This window comes from Crinia signifera, chromosome 3, assembly GCF_055691185.1.
Source record: "Crinia signifera chromosome 3, ASM5569118v1, whole genome shotgun sequence".
Taxonomy (NCBI): Eukaryota; Metazoa; Chordata; class Amphibia; order Anura; family Myobatrachidae; genus Crinia; species Crinia signifera.
Genome location: NC_139219.1, coordinates 27,825,338 through 27,842,908, shown reverse-complemented (window position 1 = coordinate 27,842,908; position 17,571 = coordinate 27,825,338). Strand labels below are relative to the sequence as shown.

General features: G+C 46.2%; 1 protein-coding gene across 7 annotated transcripts in view; it reads right to left on the bottom strand.

The window, feature by feature from the left end:
* The window catches only part of CDC42BPA (CDC42 binding protein kinase alpha), a 109,983-nt gene that overhangs the window by 5,317 nt on the left and 87,095 nt on the right, over positions 1-17,571 (bottom strand). For 5 of the 7 annotated variants that reach the window (XM_083175519.1, XM_083175522.1, XM_083175520.1 and 2 more), the window contains 14 exons: positions 16,693-16,773; positions 16,388-16,493; positions 14,584-14,720; positions 14,032-14,171; positions 13,863-13,944; positions 13,498-13,714; positions 12,724-12,786; positions 11,274-11,867; positions 7,330-7,427; positions 6,915-6,999; positions 3,887-4,010; positions 3,318-3,435; positions 1,554-1,739; positions 18-135 (listed from right to left, as the gene is read on the bottom strand). In XM_083175519.1, coding sequence (XP_083031645.1) covers positions 18-135; positions 1,554-1,739; positions 3,318-3,435; positions 3,887-4,010; positions 6,915-6,999; positions 7,330-7,427; positions 11,274-11,867; positions 12,724-12,786; positions 13,498-13,714; positions 13,863-13,944; positions 14,032-14,171; positions 14,584-14,720; positions 16,388-16,493; positions 16,693-16,773 — 2,149 coding nt within the window. The remainder of the gene's footprint in view (positions 1-17; positions 136-1,553; positions 1,740-3,317; positions 3,436-3,886; positions 4,011-6,914; positions 7,000-7,329; positions 7,428-11,273; positions 11,868-12,723; positions 12,787-13,497; positions 13,715-13,862; positions 13,945-14,031; positions 14,172-14,583; positions 14,721-16,387; positions 16,494-16,692; positions 16,774-17,571) is intronic. The other 2 variants (XM_083175525.1, XM_083175526.1) reach the window with 1 other exon arrangement.

Genomic DNA, 17,571 nt, shown 5'->3' with positions numbered 1-17,571 from the left:
GGAGCGCCGTGACTTACGTGCAGCCAACCCACTGCTGGCACTCATAGACCGTCCTGGCTCCCCGCGAGACTTGGTGATTGATGGAATACTGACAGATCCACTGAACATCGTCCGACTGTCCTGGTGCCGGGGGTTCTGTAAAAGGCACATAATGGACAGGTTACATGTCAGTGTGTATCACTTACAATCCAACCAGGTGAGGTACAGTACGACAGGAACTACAAACCGCTGCTACTCAGTAAACACACCGTGACATAACTTTTATAGGCATGACAGACAAAACACGAGAGGATACTAGGCCCAAGATCCGAGTCAGCCCAGGACAAACGAAGGCTGCAACATCCCCGCTGCCGATTACAGCAAGACCAACATCACTCCACTCCAACACAGCAGCACACAATGGATTCAATGCTGGCGATGTGTAATGAGGACACCAGGACAGGAGAAAAAAGAATAAATTCACTTGGGAAAAAGCAGATGGAAAGCTTGGCTTTTAGGCTGCAGAGGCAGTCATTTTGGGAGTTGGACCTGGTGCTCATCAGAATGGGGGTATTATTCACTCGGAAAGAGTCATGCTATTGACTATTCAAATAACTCAAAATATTCACCCAAAATCGGTTTCAATCTAATTACTGGCAATAATGACAAAATTAATATTAATAAGGTTATTAAAATTAAAAGACAGAAAAAAAATCTAAAAAATGGAATAATTGGTAAAAAATTTTTACCAATTATTAAATTTTTTAGATTTTTTCTATTTTCTTCTTTTTACTGTGTATCGGCCGGTACTTGTATGTTTATACATTCATTAAATGTTCTAAGAAATATTTATGTTTTTTTATATATTTGACTAATATAAAATGTTTTATTAATTACTCTCCACTCGACTGTCTTAATTTTAATAACCTTGTTAATGTCATTATTGCCAGTATTTAGATTGAAACCTATTTTGGGTGAATATTTTGAGTGGTTCCCAGCGCAACTTCTTTGTCACTCTCTTGTCTTGTTTTTAGGGATTGGTAATCCCTTTGTAGTTAGCAGCTGGAACCCCGTTACACTAGGGTTACATTAGCGCTCAGTTTTTTTCTTGTTGTCTGTATTCAAATAACTGAATTTCACAATCTTTGGTTCAGCTCACAAAATGTCCACCTCATAAGATCTCAGCAGTGCCGCCGATGGCCATAAAATGTCTCTCTCCGCTGTGTATGGATGTAAATGCTTCATGATGATACAGTAGGAATATCATTATCTACAATGTATTGGTGGTAACTTCTCAAATTAAATACATATTAATGCCTGGTTAGGAACCTGTTTTAAATCACCTCAGGAATAAGAGGACTTGAAGTGTTTTACATTGCAAATGTGCTCTACAATCCACGCGTATGGTGAGGGGTACAAATTTTTATAATGATGACGTGAATAGATTCTACCACAGCTGAGAGATAGATGGAGGGTTGGTGAACGACAGAGCAAGCGATAGGCTTGAGAAGCGGTGACGTGAAGCCAGGCACACCACACAGGTTAGTACAGCGCAGGGCCTCAGCTGTGCATACCCTGTGAGAGCCAGGGGTGGAGCTGGGAGACGGGGAGGAGTAGGAGGAAGAGGCGGGGTGTGCGGGATCGGAGGAGAGGAAGTTTTCAGCAGAGTTTACAGTCATGTGATACACGTGCTCAAAGTTGCTCGGAGTGGATATCAGGCTGGAGTTATGTCGGAGAGGGGATGAATAAGGGGACCTAGGCTAGTAAAGAGACAGAAAGGAAGAAGATACAGTCAGGGAGCGGCTACGTCGTTATCAGCAATACCTTGTCTGTGATAATCCAACTTCAGGATTATTGCCGGAATGGAGGCGGCCTTCTATGTCAGGCCAGCTTATAATGTCGGTTAAAAATTTTAAAAAAATCTAGCGGACGTCAAACAATCCCCCCCCCCCCCATTTAAAGATCCGCTGGTCTCACACCATATATACGTAGCAGACACAGAAGGAGGCGTCCCTAGTGACACACCTACTAAAGGCGCTTGCCCTGTTACCGGTCGTTTGTTACTTCACCCAGTCACCGGACGGAACCTTTTTTATGTTTTTACAAAAATCCAAAAACAGAAATAGCTGCATTTTATTATAACAATTGAGGCCAGCACCCTCCTTAACTGTCTGACAATTAGTCCAGTTGGTGCCGCAATAGTCTGAGAAATTGGTTCGGTTGGTGCCTCAATAGTCTGAGAAATTGGTTCGGTTCACAAAATGGCACCATGTGCAGTGTGGGGAAATTAGGTTACCGCATGCTCAAGAATACATCATAATACCAAGTGTTACTATATTACTGCAAGTTTTCACTGCTACCTAAAATTAACTGGGACAAAGCTGGGTTTTGCTGTGGTCTAATAATGGAAAAAAAAACCTGAGGTAAATATTATCATATTATTAATAATTAATTTTACCCTATAGCTGCAATAAAATCTTACACATGAGCTTTTTTTGATTTTAGCGGATCAGAGTTGCTGTATTCAAGTTTTCCCCCTTTTCTATAAGCCTGTGGCAGAGATGAGGCATGAATCCGTACACTGCCAGCTACTAAGCCAGATGTATCAAGCTTTAAAAAGTGATAAAGTGGAGAGTGACAAACAACCAACCAATCAGCTCCAACCTGTAATTTTTCAAACCCGCCATGCAACATGGCAGGCAGGATCTGATTGGCTGGCGGTCTATCACTTATCGGAGCAGATAAAACTTTTTACACTAGATTTACTGACTATTATAAGGTCAGCAATACCATTAAATGTGTGTGTGCTTTATACCTAGCTCCCAGAATTAAAAACCTTATTTTACCCACCACTATGGTATAAGAGAAATATCTAAAGCTTTCTAGAGGAGTACTGTGGAATTGCAGAGACTACTGATAAATGTTTTTTGCAAGTACTGATCTTAACCTTCCAAGTGGACTTTCTTTCCCTTAGCGCCCTCTAGTGGATCCACGATTGCTTTATAAAATTTATAAAGGGCCACTTATATAAAAGGACCACTAAATGAAAAATATCTAATAACAACACTTGATACATGCAATAGGCAGGAATATATGAATCTGTTAGAATGGAAAACATTAACCTATGACCTTAATGGATGACCCTCAGTTTGAAATCTCTGATAACGGAGAACAATAGAATGTCTTCTCTAGAATGTGGAACCTGCCAATGTACAGGTTTAATACGGATATGTACATGTCTTATATGCAGCAGTCCGCTATTAGTCACCCCATAATCCTATACTGATTCATGACAGAAGCCGTAACAATGGTCCGACATGCACCCGGCTATCTCTCACCATGGGTAGGTCTTTTAGGATTTGGATGCCATCGCCAGGACCCATATGTGCTATGTGGTTGAAGTTTGTCGGGTTAGAGATCAGTTTGTTTCTCATTTCTGGGTCTCGTAACATCTCCCTGTAAGACAGAAATGTTGGTGAAGTTGCGGTGAGGCATGGCGGCTTAACAACAACATGGCCGGTTCGGCACAAATTCAACATTATAATCGGGGGAGTGCCGAGAGAGGGGTGGGGTGGGCACCCGGACACGGCTATTGTTTAAGAATCCCAGGAGTGCAGGGAAGCATAATCGTGGCACTCTTCCCCCTTATCTGTGTGCACACCCACTTGTGACCACTCGTCGTTATTAGGTCTTGTTTAATCAATGCTCCCACTTCCCTGGTTTCTGAATACATTCATGGGCAAAGTCTACTATAATTTATCAACAGCAAGTCTCCACACAGTACTGGAAACCAGACCATATCCCCTGAGCAGTAAGACCAGGACTATCACACATGCCGCAATCTTCAAATAGAGCGAAACGCGTCAATTACACAAATGAAACTCTTAAGTGATAGCGGAGCACTTACCTCCTCTGCTGCATCCTCTCCTCCTCCGGAACGCGGAAGGAGTACCGCCGCTTATTGTTGATATTCCTAACCATCTGCTTCCGGCTGTTGTCCGACGTCTCTGGAACAACTAGCTCGTCGCCTTCTGAAATGCAATGATAATCCACATTATCCACTTACACATTTGTACTTGATTTATTATGCTCTCATCCGCACACCCAGAGTAGTAATGATCCCCTGCTATCTGCACTCAGTACAGTGTTACACGTGGAGACGCGTTTTACCTTTCTGCTATCATTACAATAGAGATAGTAAGCCAGCGTAGCATTGGGATTATACAGTCGGCAATTATTACAGATGTCACTGGTTAAGAGGCTAAAAACCAGTTACTTGTCACTGGGATTCCCAGCAGATCTCTGCTGCATACATAATCCCAAGTGTAAGGTGACCCTTGTTACCTGTAACGCGTTTAGCCGATATTCAGTAGGGATTAGTAACACCCCAGAATGCACTTGCTGCATTGCCACCATGAAACGGGTCACTCTCAAAGCTGGTAATAACACGGGCATGGCAGGGGCACATTTGGGTGCAAAAGCGCCAATGAAGGCGCCATGCTCCTACCCTCATTCTGCTGCATGGGAAGGCCTGCCATGCAAGTCTTAGAGGGGACTTCAACCTGAGAAAGGAATGTGGTAAGAAATTAGATAATTGAAACCAATCAATCTTATCCACATGTGTATTTGTATATATTTGAATAAAAGCGAGCACCACACATCTGAAAGAATATATAAATTATTTGAAATTTATTAGCTAAAATTAAATTAGTTAGAAATAAATAAATAAATATAAAATCACCATGCACAATATATGTATATATGTATATATGTATAATGATTTAAATAATAATGCAACAAGGCAACTCCTCTGAAAGAATTCAGGGAGATAGTAATCGATTGATAAAACCAGCTCCGGAGTGGTACATCACCTGCAGGGTTAGATTCAGTAAGAAAGACCTTTTTGAGTGAATCAACAGAAAACGTTTTCTGATCACAGCTGACCACCGAGCGGGTTGTAGCGAGAGCCTGCACCCGGGACATCCTCCTAGGCTACTGCAGGGATTTGGAGACCTATATGCAAAGAGGTACTGCTACAATTTAATATAAGGGTTGGAACACTTTTCTCAATGACTGTGGATATTCCAACCAATAGATTAACAGTGGATTTTGCTATCTATATCCCTTTATCAAGGGAATAAAAGGAACTGTACCAATATTAATTACTTCATATCATCTACCCTGTTTTATACGGAGAACGTTTTCTGTTGATTCACTCAAAAAGGTCTTACTAAATCTAAACCTGCAGGTGACGTACCACTCCGGAGCTGGTTTTATCAATTGATTACTACAGTATCTCCCTGAATTCTTTAAGAGGAGTTGCCCTGTTGCATTATTATTGAAAACATTCTACATATATTGTGCAAGTTGATTTTATGTTTATTTATTTTTAACTAATTTAATTTTAGCTAATAAATTTCAAATAATCATTTATATATTCTTTCAGATGTGTGGTGCTCTCTTTTATTCATATATATATATATATACAAATACATATGTGTATAAAATTGATTGGTTTCAATTATCTAATTTCTTACCATCTTCTTCTGGGAGCAGCCTATGCGAACACTTGATTGTCACGCCCGATTGTTTTCTTATTATGAGAAAGGAATGTACATGGGGCTACAACTAAAGTATCACTGCAAGTTCCTTTTCTTATAGTTCCGAAACTGGCCATGCACTAGTGCGAATTGGCCACTTTACACCCGATTCCGACAGAACGGGTCGAAAAATCGGGTGAAAAGTGGCCAAATTGCATGTGTTTGTCCTTAGGGCCCTAACTTAGATCTGATCGCAAATTTGTTCTCAAAATGGGCAGGTGGGGCAGATGTAACGTGTGCAGAGAGAGTTAGATTTGTGCAAGTTATTTTGCTTCTGTGCAGGGTAAATACTGGCTGCATTATTTTTACCCTGCAATTTAGTGTTTAGTTTCAACACACCTGACCCAAATCTAAATCTCTCTGCACATGTTACATCTGCCCCACCTGCAGTGCACATGGTTTTGCCCATTTTGAGAACAAATTTGTACTGCGATCAGATCTGAATAAGGGCCTAGATCCAATCTGATGCGCGATCCCGTGTGCATCGTATCAGAGAGCTGACGCGCTGCACGGCTGACCTCCGATCCGGACAGCAGCGGAGAGTGGGAACGCATACGGAGAAGTCGCATCGTGTATGGGGGGGGAAGCTTTACAGTTTTATTCATTATCTTCCTAACTTCTAAGTTACAGCTCGTTGGAGCTTCAGTTGTATCTGTGTTAAGTCCTGGGGGGGGGGGGAGAAGGAACACTAAGTCTATACAGGTTGAGTATCCCGTATCCGAGTATCCGTTATCCGAATTATTCCGAAAACCATACATTCCAGAAAGTGAAAAAAAAAACATTTTTTTTTCTAAAAACTCACTGGGGACATATGTAACAGCACTACTGAGTACATGATATGTAACTGGCACTATATATGTACAAGACAATGATTGCTTAGCATTCAAATTCAATATCTGAGATAGTACACAAATTTTGTTTCATGTTTTCAAACCTTGTTTTTTGAACAAATAAAATATATTTGTGTGTATTTTATGTGGTAATAAAATATATTTGTGTGTATTTTATGTGTTTATACAGCATACATGCAAGATACTTCAAAATACATAATTGAAATATTAAAATATTCCGAAATACGGAATAATCCGTTATCCAAAATTCTCCTGGTCCCGAGCATTTTGGATACGGGATACTCAACCTGTATTCCCATATCACAAATCTTATTATACTGGTAATATCACCTTGGCTGGTGTAGGAAGCACCCCCAAAACATCCCTCAGACCCTTGGCCAACGTCAAATTGCCATCACGCAGCAGTGTTGTACGAGTGCAATAGAACTGAATTGCAATCCCAGTAAAGCCCAGTACAGACCAGCGAGCAGTAACAGTCACTTACCAGCCATTTTATTTTTGAAATATATAAGTCGTATGGTTTCCAACCCCAGAAGATTGAGTGACCCCTCCGTATTCAGTGGCCGCACCTGCAGGGGGGAAAGAGATAAAGAGAGCTCAGGGAAGAAGAAAAGCCTGGATTATGTCCCATAAAGCAGAGTCATGTGATCTGTGGAACTACAACGCTCAGCAAGCTATCGAGCCGGCGGAGAATGCTGGGACTTGTGGCTCCACTACTGCAAGAAGCCATAGCTCATGTCAGTACAAGGAATTAACCGTCCTTTGTACTCGCAGGAATAAAACAGTTTACATATCAGAGGAGAATCGGGGGGGGTTCCCACTATCCCAATATTTGGGCAGGCATTAGACATCTCCCAGATCTGGTGACCATGACATCACCGGTCAGCGTCACATTTTACCTTCTTAAGTGGAACGGTCTGAATCCACTCCATGGAATTAATGTCGTAGATGTCGACAGCATTCTCGCTGTATACTGACAGGTAAGGGGCATTGTAGCCTGCAAGCGGAAAAAGAACTGAGATTATCGAAATCATCACCTCATTAGGTAGATAGGCTAGAAAATATTTTAATATATGGCTATTTTTTCTCTCTCCAATAATGAGTGTGAGGAACATAACCTGTTACATAGAAAAAGATAGAACCCAATGGACGATGTTATCACATAATATAATCAGAAGTCTTGTCCGTGGTTGTTATGGTTACAGCATCGCTGTCCTATGCACCACTACTATGACTGCTATATAGTCCCAGGAGGAACCACACCCGGCACAGCATTAGTAATACCACAACAGCAGCAGTGAGAGCCACGCCCATTAATAACCCCGACTGCAACGGCGAGAGTCACGCCCAGTAATACTCCAACCGCAGTGGTAATAGCCACCCCCAGTAATAATCCAACAGCAGCGGTAATGCCATGCCCAGTAATACTCCAACAGCAGTGGTAATAGCCACGCCCAGTAATACTCCAACAGCAGCGGTAATAGCCATGCCCAGTAATACTCCAACAGCAGCGGTAATAGCCATGCCCAGTAATAATCCAACATCAGCGGTAATAGCCATGCCCAGTAATAATCCAACATCAGCGGTAATAGCCACGCCCAGTAATACTCCAACAGCAGCGGTAATAGCCATGCCCAGTAATACTCCAACAGCAGCGGTAATAGCCATGCCCAGTAATACTCCAACAGCAGTGGTAATAGCCACGCCCAGTAATAATCCAACAGCAGTGGTAATAGCCATGCCCAGTAATACTCCAACCGCAGCGGTAATAGCCATGCCCAGTAATACTCCAACAGCAGCGGTAATAGCCATGCCCAGTAATACTCCAACAGCAGCGGTAATAGCCATGCCCAGTAATACTCCAACAGCAGTGGTAATAGCCATGCCCAGTAATACTCCAACAGCAGCGGTAATAGCCATGCCCAGTAATACTCCAACAGCAGCGGTAATAGCCATGCCCAGTAATACTCCAACAGCAGTGGTAATAGCCATGCCCAGTAATACTCCAACAGCAGCGGTAATAGCCATGCCCAGTAATACTCCAACATCAGCGGTAATAGCCACCCCCAGTAATAATCCAACAGCAGCGGTAATAGCCACGCCCCGTCATACCCCAACAGCAGTGGTGAGAGCGGTACCAAGTAATAGCCACGCCCAGTAATACTCCAACAGCAGCGGTAATAGCCATGCCCAGTAATACTCCAACAGCAGCGGTAATAGCCATGCCCCCCCCAAACACACACACCTGCTACATTCCTGGATGATGATATAGTCAACATTGGGCATTCCAAGGGGGGTCGGTAATGATGCGTGGAGTGATACTGAGCATGTGCATTACACAACTTTCTAATGTCCGGTGTACATGGAACGTAATACCCAGTAACGTCACTTGTCCCCTCTTGATGCCGCTGCTTACGTCATACATTGCAGTTGATCATTGCTGGTGACGCACCTGTTACTTGTTATGATACAACAGCGGGGAATGCGGCTCAGAGAAAGATCAGTAGTGATAGGTCCTGGGTCAGTAAATGACCATGCTTCTTATCCACCAATCACCGCTCATTAGTGATCAGTAGCCACTAACTGTGCTAGTTTCCTACCATGCCGGCAGACATGTCAGTAGGTATACCAGGTTACCATCCCCCTACAAATCGCTCTCTCCTCCCTCATACATTGATAGAAGACCGCTACAAATCACATAATATAAAGAAAAACACCAACCCCCGGTTTTGGTCACTGCACCACCTTGAACCTGGTCGGCAGGTGGCAATGGGAAGAGCCACCAGTTAGGCTACAGCGGTTATACCACTTGGGTTTTCTCTGGTATGCGGTCGAATGTTCAACAGTAAAGAGGTAGTCATTAGGTCGTCCACTATTGGTCGACATGCATTAGGTCAACATATTCAAAAGGTTGACATGGACAAAGGTCGACATGATTTTTTTTTTCTTCAACTGACTTGTTCATACTTTACCAACCCAGTGGGCACAGGGAGAGAATATAATAGCGTGCCCAGCGCAGCGAGGATATGGGGATGTGGTACACTTATATACGTCGTCTATGTCAACATAGACCCAACAAAACGTGAAAAACTTGTGTCAACCTTTCGACTGTCGACCAATAGTGGTTGACCTAGGCACTGTCAACCATTCGACCCATACTCCTCTTCTCTGTATTCTGCGAGGCGAGGATACAGAAAGGTAGGTATATAACAGATATGGGAAGGGAGTGCCAATAGCAATAATGGTGCCTATAGAGTATACATACACATATCTGGGGCATACAGCTGACAAAATGCTAACATACAGAAAATGTGTCCGCGTTCATTCTAGCACCCGGCACCTGTCACAACCCTTTTCTGCCTGCGGTGTTGCGCTCTGCTCTGGTGCATCTAGCACACTCTGGTCTGTATCTTCCTCTTTCCTGTCTGGGGTAATGATCTCTGCTCTGGTGCTTCTAGCACATTCTGGTCTGTATCTTCCTCTTTCCTGTCTGGGGTAATGATCTCTGCTCTGGTGCTTCTAGCACACTCTGGTCTGTATCTTCCTCTTTCCTGTCTGGAGTAATGATCTCTGCTCTGGTGCTTCTAGCACACTCTGGTCTGTATCTTCCTCTTTCCTGTCTGGGGAAATGATTGTTGCTCTGGTGCTTCTAGCACATTCTGGTCTGTATCTTCCTCTTTCCTGTCTGGGGTAATGATCTCTGCTCTGGTGCTTCTAGCACACTCTGGTCTGTATCTTCCTCTTTCCTGTCTGGAGTAATGATCTCTGCTCTGGTGCTTCTAGCACACTCTGGTCTGTATCTTCCTCTTTCCTGTCTGGAGTAATGATCTCTGCTCTGGTGCTTCTAGCACACTCTGGTCTGTATCTTCCTCTTTCCTGTCTGGAGTAATGATCTCTGCTCTGGTGCTTCTAGCACACTCTGGTCTGTATCTTCCTCTTTCCTGTCTGGGGAAATGATTGTTGCTCTGGTGCTTCTAGCACATTCTGGTCTGTATCTTCCTCTTTCCTGTCTGGGGTAATGATCTCTGCTCTGGTGCTTCTAGCACATTCTGGTCTGTATCTTCTTCTTTCCTGTCTGGGGTAATGATCTCTGCTCTGGTGCTTCTAGCACACTCTGGTCTGTATCTTCCTCTTTCCTGTCTGGGGTAATGATCTCTGCTCTGGTGCTTCTAGCACACTCTGGTCTGTATCTTCCTTTTTCCTGTCTGGGGTAATGATCTCTGCTCTGGTGCTTCTAGCACACTTTGGTCTGTATCTTCCTCTTTTCTGCCTGGGGTGTCTCTCTCTGCGCTGGTGCTTCTAGCACACTCTGGTCTGTTGCTCTCTCCTCTGGTGCTTCTAGCACACTCTGGTATGTATCTTTCTCTTTCCTGCCTGGGGTTTCGTTATCTGTTCTGGTGCTTCTAGCACATTTTGGTCTGTATCTTCCTCTTTCCTGCATGGAGGTGACGCTCTCTGCTCTGGTGCTTCTAGCACACTCTGGTCCGCATCCTCTTTCCTGCCTGGAGCACCACCTCAGGCCGGAAGGAGGAACTGCAGGGGTTGAGACAGGTGCATGGTGCTAGAATGACCACTAGGTCTCTGATCCATCGCAGAGTAACTGAGTTAAGTACAGCAATGGTCACGGCAATATAACATTCACGTATTACAGGAATAGAACCCCCGAAATATACACGAGATTATTAGAACATCTCACCTCTGATTTAATACAATCAGCTTCCTCTAGTTATTCTGAACTAGGGATATGATCCCACACACTACCTACCCAAATTATTAAAAACATAAGGGAGAAGCACAGGAGGCGTGGAGACCTCCTGAGCTATCGGCAGCTACAGGAACTTACAGCATGACGACGGGACCGCCGGCCACATCAACTCCTGTTGCCGTGACCTCCGACCTTGGCAATCAACATAAATCCCAACGCTGCTAAAACACAGCAGATATTCCTTATTTGAGATTTCCACAGCGCAAATGGCGTCCGTGGGTTGTTGCGTGATGAAAGACAGCGTGTGGTCATCAGCGTGGAGGAGGCTGTAGGGACTCCCTTCTGCATGTAGAGGATACCGGATAAATCCCGACTGGTAGCCCACACAGAGCCGCTCGTTAAATATGGCCATCCACTGGACGTTGCCCGGAACCTGGATCTCCTTGATCTTTTTGTGGCGCGTCTTGCTTTGGTTCAGTTCGTAGCAGAGAACCTGCCTCTTCATTGACACGCACAGACAGGTAAGTGCCCCGTGCCTCACCTGGCCGGACACTATGCCCTGGCAGCCTTTCGTCTCCGCCAGCTTGAAGAACTCAGTCTCTCTCCCATCCAGGGAGGCCATAGGGTAGAGGCGGACGTGGCGGTTCCGCCCCGATATTACAGCTATTAACAGCTCGTTGGGAATGAGCTCCACCTGGTGGACCTTCTTGTTGTCCCCGACTCTAATGATTTCTGTAGAAAGACAACAGGGGGGGGATGTTACAGTATAAAGAAGATGCATGATAGAGGAACCAGCTGCGATTATTATCCCCCAATCCCGCGTCCTCCTGTGTGGTATGACGCTCAGACAGTTAGGATTCCGACCGTCATTAGAATCTTGACTGCCAGGACTCCGACAGGAGGGTGTGCGCTATGAAGCTCGCTGTGCTCGCCACGCTGCGGGCTCAGAGGCTTGCTATGCCAACAACAAATTCTATTCTCCCTCTATGGGGGTCATGGACCCTCACAAGGGAAAATAGCCGTCAGTCTCGATCCCGACTGTCGGATTCCAATGTTGGACTAATAACCACTGGAATCCCAACTGTCGGGAGTGTCATACGGCACCCCGGGTCCTCCACCGTTACCTGCTCATTTGTCTCCTGTTCAGCTGCTTTACAAAGCGGTGTAAAACCGAGCAGAGAGAGGAGGCGTTGAGTGCATGTGGCTCCTGATTGGATGCAGCTTCTTTCCAATCAGTTTCCACATATAACACACATGCCCACACCTCTTGGGATTTCTCAAAAGAGGAGACCAACACCACGCTGATGTTGGTTAATGGTCTCCTCTAATGACCTCCAATGTAGGCCATTAAGCTCCAGAGTCTGCAGCCACCACGTCAACACCCCCATTAGATGCCTCCTCTCCTTGTATCTCTTTAGTCACATCCTGATCAACGCCCAGTACGTTCAAGAGTATGTGTGGCTCAAATGTTGGGAATGAGCTCCACCTGGTGGACAGTCTTGTTGTCCACGACCCTAATGATATGCATTTTAGTACTTGGTGAATGACGTTACACTATGCGTCCCATCAGGTGCTGCTGGATACTTACCATCTTTGGTGACATGCACAACAAACAGTCCTTCTTCATTTCCCAAGGCGATTCTTTCATGATCTGTACAGGAATAGAAGCAATTGGTGGTTACAAACGCTGACAATGGGACATGGAGAAAGTGGCGGTTATTCACTGCGGCTGCGCACTGGGATGGCGCAGCATTCGTTGTGAAACTAGTAAGCAGATTCCTGCTAATCCCTGTGGTGATATCGGTTTGTCCCAGCTCCATAACGATATGTTGAGTGATTGCCGGTGGTACTCGCACAGCCTGCGCAGCCGGTAAGCCAGAGCCTCTGTCATTAGATACTGACTTAACCTGCGCCGTCCTCTGCTCGCGCCTGTTGTAGCAGAGATGTGGGGCAGCCTCAGTGACGCTGCAGTGGGATTATAGTAATCCACCAACAGGTCATGTTTTCAGGATTTCTTCAATAATGCACAGGTGACTTAGTCAATTTGGCTGCCTCAATAATTAACACACTGGTTCACAAAGACAATCCTGAAAACATGGACCACTGGATCACTTGAGAACTGGAGTCGCAAATGGAGGTACGTGCTTTTATACCTTGCAAAGTGAAAGAGGTGAATACGTGACGTAAATGCCTAGCTCAGTTGCTGGGTGCCAGGCTTACAGTCTTCTAGGTAACAGTGAATGTGTGCGGCAAGCAGTGGGAGTCTAGAGGACTTCATCAATACACTGGTAGAAGTGGAGACGTACACAGATATATAATGGAGACAGAATTGCTCCACTTTTTACATTTAGGAACTACTCACCGAGGATGGCGGCTGACTGGGTGTTCTTGATGAGCGGCAGCGTGCTGTCATAGGCCTCTTTCGGCACATAGACGGATCGGTCCTTCAGCTTGTTCTTCTTCAGGATCCGGTGCAGCTCGTTCAGCACGCCCACCCACTTGCTCTTGTCGCTCTCGCTGTCCGCCAAGAGCAAGATAGAGCACTTATTGCTGGATGCGGACAGCTGAGAGGCCGTCACCTGGGAGAGAATGGAGAGCGGAGCAGGTGAGGGGTCATACAGTGCGCAGAGATCACACGTTTCCAAACAACGCATTCACTGGCATTTTGCGGTCTTTGTGCCGGAATCGTCATACACACCCTCAGTGCCCCGGCCGGACGTCACTTACTCTGAAGATGCAGGGAATATCCTTGCGATTTGCGTGGATGACGTCAGACGCCAGGACCGAGCTCACTGCAAACTCCTCATCCCTGTAACAGAAAACCAGCTCAGGAATGCACACTCTCACAAGAGTCCATGCCACCAGGGGTATAACAGTGGCTTTCTGGGCTATGTACCTCATATCGATCACCTGGCTGACCACACACGAGGGCTGCGAGGCCTTTCCCTCCGGCATGTCATAAAGGAAGATTTTGAAGTCACACACTACCGCCAGCGCTCGCTGCCAGCCCTTCTTCACTCCGGCGGGCTTGGGCACCTGGGGAGAAATGCGTACGTCAGATTGATACCTGGTAATCGCCCCTCACTGAGGGCCAGATACGCTAAGCTTCAAAAAGTGATAAATTGGAGAGTGGTAAACAGCCAGCCAATCAGCTCCTAACTGCCATGGCGATGAATGGGCTTGAACAAATGACAGTAAGGAGCTGATTGGCTGGTTGTTTATTACTCTCCAGTTGATCACTATTGAAGCTTGATATAAATGGCCCTGAGTATACAGGGTATAACGCAGAGTTCTGGGCAATCTATGGCTCTCCGGCTGTATTGGAACTACAATTCCCAGCATGGCCAGAGGAATGAAGCAGCAGGAGAGGCAGAGGCTGCTATTACCAGGTGCTCATTTACAGCGTGCGGGAGTGGTCAGTCTCACTATCATGTTACAATATCCTTACCCGAACATGGCCTTCATACGCCGTCCCAATTCCCTTCTGGGGGTCAATGCCCAGTGGTCCCTTAGTCTGCTCGGGGGGGATGGGGCAGACCGAGGGGGCCTTATCCGCACAAGTTACATGGCAAGAGAAGCCGCACACTGCAAAGACAAATCGTTCACATCATTAGGGAATGGGTCCAGTGAGGGTGCAATACCGATATAATTTAATGTACACTGAGCGGGTGCTGCACCCCTGAGCAGCACAGTGTTGGCACACTGATTGGGTGCTGCACCTCAGCGCAGAAAAGTGTATGTATGCTGAGTAATTGCTGCAGCCCTGCACAGCAGTGTATGTATGCTGAGTGGGTGCTGTACCCCTGCGCAGCACAGTTCATACACTGAATGGGTGCTGAACCTCTACGCAGCACAGTGTAGGTACGCTGCACCCCTGCACAGCACAGTGTATGTATGCCGAGTGGGTGCTGCACCCCTGTGCAGCAATGTTGGTACACTGAACGAGTGCTGCACCTCTGCGCAGCACAGTGTATATATGCTGAGTGGGTGCTGCACCCCTGCACAGCACAGTACATACACTGAATGGGTGCTAAACATCTACGCAGCACAGTGTAGGTACACTGCACTCCTGCGCAGCACAGTGTATATACATTGAGTGGGGGGCTGCACCTCTGCGCAGCACAGTGTAGGTACGGTGCACCCCTGCGCAGCAGTGTATGTACACCGAACGGGTACTGCACCCCTGCGCAGCACTGTATGTATGCTGAGTGATTGCTGCACCCCTGCGCAGCACAGCAGTGTATGTATGCTGAGTGATTGCTGCACCCCTGCGCAGCACAGTTCATACACTGAACGGGTGCTGCACCTCTGCGCAGTACAGTGTAGGTACACTGAGCGGGTGCTGCACAGGGTATGTACACTGAGCGGGTGCTGCACAGGGTATGTTCACTGAGCGGGTGCTGCACAGGGTATGTACACTGAGCGGGTGCTGCAGCCCTGTGCAGCAGAATTACAGCACAATGTCCATGGTCACAAGGAGCTTGCAGGACGTAACGGTGCGATTGCTATATGGTCTCAGCCACAGACTATACCACTCTCCTTTAGAACTAATATCAGGCCAATGACTGGGGTATTCAACGTTCATCTCTCCAGCTGCTGCACATCCCAGCATGCCTGGATACAGTTTACTATTAGGACATTTAGTAGGTTGTTAAATATACTCTATCATTAGCGCTACTATCTCTCATTTATTCTACTATTAAGACATGCTGAACGTGTGGCAGGGCAGGCCGTTATGTGTAGTTCTACAGGATAACCACTGAGATGCCACCCACTGAGATGCCACCCACTGAGATGCCACCTCACTGCTCCTAGGATCTCAGTAACACAATAACCCTATACTGCAATAGCATGGCCTGTGAGCAGCGAGGAGTAACCAATAGGATGGCCTGTGAGCAGCGAGGAGTAACCAATAGGACGGCCTGTGAGCAGCGAGGAGTAACCAATAGGATGGCCTGTGAGCAGCGAGGAGTAACCAATAGGACGGCCTGTGAGCAGCGAGGAGTAACCAATAGGACGGCCTGTGAGCAGCGAGTAGTAACCAATAGGACGGCCTGTGAGCAGCGAGGAGTAACCAATAGGACGGCCTGTGAGCAGCGAGGAGTAACCAATAGGACGGCCTGTGAGCAGCGAGGAGCAACCAATAGGACGGCCTGTGAGCAGCGAGGAGTAACCAATAGGACGGCCTGTGAGCAGCGAGGAGTAACCAATAGGACGGTCTATGAGTAGCGAGGGTGCGCAGTTATACTCACCCTCACATGTACACCCCTGCCGGATCAGCCCCACCATCAGAGAGGTGCACTGATTACATTTTGTTGGCGTGCTGAAGGACTTGACCACAAACTGGTGCGCTTTGGGCTAGAAAAGACAAAAGATTTAATGTATTGTCTCAGTACTGCACAGGTGCATAACGTAATTTTCTATGGCAAAACTTAATGGCTGTCAGTCAGTCGGACAGCAGAGCCGGGCCGGCCCGTCAGTCGGGCAGCAGAGCCAATAGGACAGACACAGAAGGTAAAGGGCATGATTGAAATAACTGGTGCATCCTGTGTGTTACCTTGAGGACTGAGGAGCCTGAGCTGAGGTATGAAGCTCTGATTGTCGGGGTCTGCGCTGAGCGAGGAGGGTGATCAGCAGTCTGTAAGGAAAAGGTAGTAGACACATGTGCCTGTGTTATCCGGATCCCTAATAGATCTAACGTGCCAATATCTAACGTCCACAATGTACAACAATGTCTTCTATTTCATACTAGCCACATACTCCTAGACTAGATAACGTGGTTCCTCTAGGCCGGCCACCAACACGTCAGCCACGTACCTACATACTATACTAGTTCACTATGACATGGATCCACCAAGATGGACACTGGCCATACTATACTAGCCACGTGCCCTTACAATACACTATCCTAGCCCACACCATTCAATTATGTGATTCCACTAAGTCGCCAACCACACATATTATACCAGCCACGTGCCATTACACATACACTATACTAATCCATATCATCAATTACGTGGTTCTTATAAGCTGGCCACCCACACCTACTATACCAGCCACGTGTCATTACACATACATTATACCACTACACCAATCACGTAGTTCCTATAAGCTTTCCTTCCACACCTACTATACCGGCCACGTGCCTTTACACATACATTATACTACCACACCAATCACATGGTTCCTATAAGCTGGCCACCCACACCTACTATACCAGCGACGTGCCCTTACACATACATTATACCACTACACCAATCACGTGGTTCCTATAAGCTTTCCTTCCACACCTACTATACCAGCCACGTGCCTTTACACATACATTATACTACCACACCAATCACATGGTTCCTATAAGCTGGCCACCCACACCTACTATACCAGCGACGTGCCCTTACACATACATTATACTACCACACCAATCACATGGTTCCTA